The 6,869-nt window shown below is 58.8% G+C and overlaps 1 protein-coding gene across 3 annotated transcripts; it reads right to left on the reverse strand.

The window, feature by feature from the left end:
- Nucleotides 1-2,576: 2,576 nt before the first annotated feature.
- On the reverse strand, nucleotides 2,577-6,631 carry Tlr9 (toll-like receptor 9). Of its 3 annotated transcripts, none has more exons than XM_013507653.1 (2): nucleotides 6,512-6,631; nucleotides 2,577-5,618 (listed from the first exon to the last, which is right to left on the reverse strand). In XM_013507653.1, exon 2 carries the CDS (start codon nucleotides 5,476-5,478, stop codon nucleotides 2,707-2,709), a length of 2,772 nt encoding a protein of 923 aa, XP_013363107.1. In that variant the 5' UTR covers nucleotides 5,479-5,618; nucleotides 6,512-6,631; the 3' UTR covers nucleotides 2,577-2,706. The 3 variants fall into 3 exon arrangements, with proteins under 3 accessions (XP_013363107.1, XP_013363106.1, XP_005410403.1); XM_013507652.1 differs by having other exon boundaries at nucleotides 2,577-5,679; XM_005410346.2 differs by having other exon boundaries at nucleotides 2,577-5,790.
- Between the last annotated feature and the right edge of the window lie 238 nt (nucleotides 6,632-6,869).

Consider the following 6,869-nt stretch of genomic DNA (forward strand, 5'->3'; position numbering starts at 1 on the left):
ACGGGCATAAATCCTGTTACCTAGCGTAACCTGTAATCCTAGCACTCTGGAGGCTGAGGCAGGAGAATCACTGTTCAAGGCCATCTTGGGCTACATAACAAGACTGTCTCAAACTGGGCGTGGTGGTACACTCCTGTAATCCCAGCACTCTGGAGGGTGAGGTAGGATTTCCTTGAGTTCAAGATCAGCCTGGGCTCCACAGTGAGTTCAAGGCCAGTTTATATAGTACTGTACCACATAGCAAGGCCCTGTCTCAAAAACAAGACTGTCTCAAAGAGTTCCAATACCTAATAATGAGAGCTGAGGCCCTGCCAGGTTCTTGCAGACCTTAATGCGTATTACCGCTAACCCTTACGATACCTGCAGAGTAGCGCTGGCCAACTGCCTTGTAGATGAGCAAACTGAGCCTCCCAAAGGGAAGATCCCCTGCTCGAGACAACCCAAATGGTGGGCTGGGCGGGGCGGGGAGGCTGCCCAGCTGACCCAAGTCCTGTCAGTGTGTGAGTGAGAACGGGGGTGCGGGTATGGAGCAGGGGTCTGCCCCAACCACCAGCAGTTTCCCTGATCCAGCTCTGTCCTGTCCAGCCCAGCAGCCACCAGCAGGCCCTGAAGTAGCGCAGTGCTGGCCCTTCCAGTCCATAGACAGCACGGAGCTGGGATGAGGACTCATTCACTGAGCCAAGCAAGCCCTCCCACGGCCTCCCTGCTCCATGTGTGAAATGTTCTGAGTTGCCAGGCCTCGGCAGGTAGGTGAGGCTGGACGCGGGAGCTGCCAGAGGGAAGCCTTGCTGTCCAGGCAGACGGGCAGGCTTTGCTTCTTCATAAGCAAGATACGGCGCTCAGCACAGGGCCCAGCTTGCTGCTCCCTGCTCTTGCTGTTTTGGGAGCAATCTCACAGTCATTTAACAGGGGACTTCCCCAGGACTCACCCTTGGAGGAGAGACTGCTTTTCTCTTCCTTTTTTTTTTTTTTTTTTCCTTTTTTTGAGACAAGCTGGCCTAGAACTCAGTATAAAGCCCCAGCTGGCCTCATACTGTGGCAACCCTCCTGCCTCAGCCTCCCAAGAGCTGTGATTACAGGTGTGCACCAAAAAGATTGCTCTTGTTTGCTTTCTCTTTTCCCCAGGGGACCAAGGAAGCAAGATATGTCAGAACCCACATGGGTTCTGTCTTTTATTTTGGCAGACAGTAGGCAATACAGGAGCCCCTTGAAGGCAAAAAGAGGAAGGTGGCCCACACTTCCCGCACAGCTCTGCTCTGGGTGTGAGCGGGCATAGGAGAAGCAACCACACACCCCAGGGCTGCCTGAAGCCCGCCTGCAGAAACAGCAGCGTATGACCAGCCTCAGTCACCCCTGCGGACTGGCCTGTCCAGACACACTGGCTCTGCTCTCCTACCCTTCCAGAGCCCAGCTCTTCCAGGCTGCTCGACTCTCCTCTGCTCCGGAAAGGGCAGGTTTGGAGTGGTGATGGTGTAGCCTAGGACAAGGCTCTTCTGGGGCTCTGGGCCTGGCAAAATCTACAACCCATGCACTTGAGTGAAGGTCTCCCAAACATTGATCCCCTCCCCGTGTCCTGAAGCCTACAGCCAGGCAGTGGCATACACCCGTAATCCCAGCATTTTGGGAAGCTGAGGCAGGAGGATTGCAAGTTTAAGTCCGTGCTGGGCAATATAGCATGAATCTGTCTCAAATTTTTTTTTCTCTTTTTGGAAATAGGGTCTCATTATCAGTTCAGGCTGGCCTTGAATTCACTATGTAGCCCTGGCTGGCCTCAAATTCATGATGATCCTCCTGCCTCAGCCTTGTCTCAAAATTTTAAAAAAGGACCGTGGTTGTAGCTTGCTGTGAAGGCCCTGGGTCCAGTCCCCAGGTCAGATACACTTACTTCATCCTGGGCTAACTCCAGGCTGGGCGCAGTGAAACCTGGGAGGCAAGAGCAAGCATGGGGGCCCCACCTTTGTACTTGGCACACCCACATGCCCCGCTAGGTGGAAACAGAGGAATGGACTGTGCGCTCCTGCGACTCTAGTTCCCTGCTGCCGGGCGCACCCCCAGCCCTTCTCCCAAGCCTAGGCCACCCTGCACCACGCGGCATAGGTATGGCCAGCAGGGGGCGCAATCACCCCTCAGAACCTGCCATAAATTCATCTATTCTTTTTTTTTTTTTTTTAATTCATCTTTTCTCCTAGGGAATGAATAGTGCCCTGGGCTGGCATACTTTTCCGACTCTTCTGGGAAGTGGGCAGAAAAAAACAGGCCTGCAGGTTCTGTGCCCTTGAGAGGAGGGAGTCAGGTACCAGCGAGGGGTGCTGACCAGGAAGGGCAGGCAGGGGGTGGAGGAAGGGCTGGGAAGGGCAGAACTGCCCCCTTCTCCAGGAAGGACCAAGGCCACATTTAGTGGCCGTCTTCAGGCTCCCTTAAACATGCCTGCAACTAAACCTGCCCTTAGGCAGACTTTCGTCCTGTGGGCCCTGTTTTGCTCTGTGGACATTTCCCCCAGTGACCTCTTGTCCACTCCTCACTTAACAGAGACCTGGAGAGTCCCCTCTCAACTCCCAGCTGTACCTCCAGGGAGCTCAGGACCAGCAGGTTTGCAGTATTTATTGAACATGTGCTGATGCTGGCTGCGCGGGGGGAGCAGGCAGAGGAGCTGTGGGGCCGGCAGTGAGGCAGGACGGAGAGCAGCCGCCCCCGATGGCCAGTGGGCTATTCGGCTGCAGGTCCCCTGCAGAAGTTCCGGTTATAGAAGTGGCGGTTGTCCCTGGTCAGGGCTATGCCCAGCTGGGCCCAGAAGCTGCCCTGACCCCTGGGCTGCTGGGGCCAGAAGAGGACACTCCGGTGGCAGAGGCGCTGGCGCAGCCGCACATAGCGGGAGCGGTGGGCATCGGGGCTGAGGATCACCAGCACCACGACGTCCTTGCGGTCCTCCAGCAGGCGCTGCTGGGCGAGCAGGAAGCTGGTGCGCAGGAGGCCACTGACCCGGTCAGTGTGGGCCAGCACAAAGAGAGTCTTGCGGCTGCCATAGATGGAGGCCCACAGGTTCTCAAAGAGCGTCTTACCAGGTACCCAGTCCCGCTCCTCCAGGCACAGGTGCAGCGCCCGGCGCCCACGGCGCTCCTCCAGCTGCACCCGCAGCTCGTGGTACACCCAGTCGGCCACTGCGCCCTGTGCCTTGTCGAAGACCACGAAGGCATCATAGGGCAGGGGTTGGGCACCACGTGGGCCCCGCCAGGGTAGCCAGGTGAGGCCCAGGTGGAAGCAGTACCAGAGGTCCCAGCCGCAGAGGTGCTGCAGCAGCGGCACCACCAGGCCCAGAGCCACCACCAGGAGTGAGAGGCCAAAGCAATCCCAGGAGAGGGCCTCGTCCAGACAGAGCCGCAGGTCCTGTGCGAAGATGCTGCGGCCCTGCAGCTGTCTGGGGCTGCCGCACTTCACGCGGTTGGGCAGGCCGGGCACAGCGTGCTGCACCTCCAGCAGGAAGTCCACGAAAGCCGCCCCGCAGGTACAGTGGAGGGGGTTGGCACTCACGTCTAGGACGTTCAGGCTGCCTGCCAGGGTCCCAAACCAGGAGGACTCAATTGTCCTGAGACTGTTCTTACTCAGGTTGAGCTCCCGCAGCTCAGTAGCCAGTGCGAAGAAGCCTGGGGCCACAAAGGTGATGCTGTTGCCACTGACGTCCAGATGCCGCAGGTGTGTTCCATTGGGCAAGGTGCCATTGGTCAGCGCCTTCAGCTGGTTTCCTGCCAAGTCCAGGGTGATCAGCTTGGGTAGGAGCACCAGGCTGCTCCAGTTGAAGAAGGCCAGGTAATTGTTACGGAGGTACAGCTGTGTCAGGTTTTTGGGGAGGCTGTCCAGGTTGCGGGGCAGGAGGGTGTGCAGGCTGTTCTGGGACAGGTCCAGCCTGAGCAGGCTTTTCAGGCCTTGGAAGAAGTGGAGGTAGAGGTCTCCTTCTGCCCACATGCTGCTCACAGTATTGCCACTGAAGTCCAGGGCCTGCAGGGAGCTGCTGCAGAGCTGCGGGTTCACGCGGCTGTTGATGCCATTGTGGGCCAGGCTGAGGTACTGCAGTTTTTGCAGCCGGGACACAAAGCTGAGGTTGTGGCCTATGCCCTGCATGCCAAAGGGCTGGCTGTTGTAACTGAGGTCCAGGGCCCTTAACTGTGGGAGCTCTGTGAATGAGAGCCCATGATACAGGTCCAGTTTGTTATGGGACAGGTCCAACACCTGCAGACTGATCAGTGGCTGGAACTGGGAGCCATTGACGGCCTGTGAAATGCAGTTGTGGCTCAGGATCAGACACCGGAGGCGGGAGAGGTTGGTGAACATCTCTGACTGCACTTTTACCAGGTTGTTCCCAGACAGGTCCAAGGTGAATTTGCCCTTGCAGCGGGGCATGAAGTCTTCAGACTTGGGCTTGCCCAGCGGGGCTGGAGCAAGGTCCTCAGGCGCCAGCCAGACCCGGTTCTCATCACCTGTTTCCCCAAGGGCCTTCACCAGGGTTGGAGCTCCACTGATGCGGTTGTCTGACAGGTCCACAAAGCTAAGGTTAGGGAAAGCCCCAAAGATGCTGAGCTGAGCCTGGTTGATAAAATTCATCTGCAGATTCAAGGTCTGGAGCAGGGGCAGGCGGACCAGCGGCTTGAGTGTGTTCTCACTGAGGGACCGGAAGAAGATGCCATTCAGGTTTAGCTCCTGCAGGGAGGCCAGGTTCCCAAAGGAGGGTGCCAGATGCCGGTGGGCAAAGGACACTCTTTTGCAGTAATTGAAGGACAGGTTGAGCTTGCGCAGCCGTGCCAGGCCCTGGAAGGCCCGGGTTTTGGTGATGCAGTCATAGAGGAAGTTCTCGCTCAGGTCTAGCACCGTGAGGTTCTCTAGGCCTCGGAACCATCTGGGTTCCAGAGTGTGAAGAGAACTGTCCTTCAACACCAGGCCTTCCAGGTGGCTGAGGTGGCTGAAGGTGTCGGGGTGCAGCTGGAGGGTTTTGTTACGGCACTCCACACAAGGGTTGCGGGCGTGGTCGCAGCGGCGGCAGTTTCCACCCACGTCGAGCACGCGCAGGGCAGTCAGGTTGGCCAGGTCCCCAGGCTCCAGTTTAAAAATGTGGTTGTAGGACAGCAGCAGGTACTCAAGACTGGGCGGTAGGTCTCGGGGCACCGTCGTGAGATTGTTGTACTTGAGGGACAGGTGGGTGAGGTTGCTCAGCCCCAGGAGGGCACCAGGGGCTACCTCCAGAGCCCGACTGCACGGGTTCTTGTAGTAGCAATTGCCGTCCATGAAGAGGGTGCGCAGGGCATGCAGGCCAGTGAGGCTGGTGGAGTCCAGCACCAGGATGTTGGTGTGGCTCAGGGTCAGGTTCACAAGGGAGCTGGGCAGGGCAGGCACCGTGGTGATGCCATTGTAGCTCAGGTTCAGGTCCTCCAGGGTAGGCATGGCCAGGAAGGTCCTGGGCTCGATGGTCATGTGGCAGGGGAAGTGCATGGGGCTGAGGCCGGTGGGCGGGCAGTTCCACTTCAGGTTGAGGCGCCGCAGGTTGGGCAGGTGGAGGAAATCAGAGTTGTGGAGGTGGTGGATGCGGTTGGACAGCAGGGAAAGGCTGGTGACGTTGCCACGCGGTGCTGCTGCAGAGAAGCGGGGCACGGACTTCAGGAAGAGCCAGTTGCAGTTCAGCACGCCGCAGGCCTGGAGCTCACAGGGCAGGAAGTCAGGCAGCGTGCCCAGGGCCAGGGCCTTGGCCAGCACCACAGCCCGCACCAGGAGGGACAGGGGGTGCAGGACCCTTCCGCAGGAGCCCTGTGGGAGCCAGCGGCTGTGTGAGTGTCCAGCACGGCCGCACCCCCAGCTGCTCCCCTTTGGGGTCTACACTGGCCCTCCAAAGCCCTCCACAAGCCCTCCCCACCTCTGCTCGCCTAGCTGCCAAAGCCCTTTCTACCCTCTCAAGTTAGTCTCCCAGCCCGTCTCTGACTCTGAATGGGGACTCAGAACCAGGACTGAGCCCGCAGTGCAGAGTTCTGATTTCACACATAACCAAACCCCAGCGTAGCCCACTTTCCCTTCCTCTCCTTAGGGGCCATTAAGCCTTTTCCTTCTGAACAAAGTGGAGGCTGGCTCCCTTCCCTCCAGTCACCCTGAAATCTCCCTACCTTTGACTAAGACCCCAGCAGGGATGAGTCTCCTGCTGTGGTCCAGGCTGGCTTCCACCCAGGCCCCTGGCGAGGGTGGATATGTCCAGCTCCTTTCTCCTCTGCCTCCCTCCCTCTCCCAGCTTGCTTGGGTCAGAACTGACAGAGCCCAGCCCACAGCCTCAGGCCACCGCTGAGGTCCTAGGCCTCAGCCCCTCAGCCATCGGCCGCTTTGACCTCTCTTCTCTGGTGTCTGCAGGGTTCAGGGAGTGTCCTCAGGGCCATGGGGCGACCATCCCTTTTGCTGTCGCGGGTAGCTGCTAGACCCACCTCCCTCCTCACCCCTTCCCACACCATCCCCTTTTCCAGGGGCCAGAGGGCTGCTGTCCTACCATGTCAGGGTGTGGGAGCTTCTCCTGAGGGTCTTGCCAGTAGACTGGGCAACAACTGCAAGGGAGAACGCTGCAGACAAGCTAGCGAGCGTCCGTCCTCTGAGAAGAGAGGAAGTGAGAGTTCTTGCCAGCCCAGTGGCTTTCTCCTCACCCGCCCTGGGGAGGGCAGGTGGTGCATAGTGAGTCAGATGACAGACGTCCTCTTCACCCCTTCCTCTTTCCACTCTCCCCCAGGTCCCCAGTGGCCTCACATCTGTTCTCTGGGAGGTTCAGAGTGGAGCAAAGGCCTGCTAAGGACCGTGAGCTTCTGGACCTGGCTCGCTGCTCACACCCTGCAGACCTGGTCCGGCGGCACCGA

This window comes from Chinchilla lanigera, unplaced genomic scaffold, assembly GCF_000276665.1.
Source record: "Chinchilla lanigera isolate Chin_1 unplaced genomic scaffold, ChiLan1.0 scaffold00131, whole genome shotgun sequence".
Classification (NCBI taxonomy): Eukaryota; Metazoa; Chordata; class Mammalia; order Rodentia; family Chinchillidae; genus Chinchilla; species Chinchilla lanigera.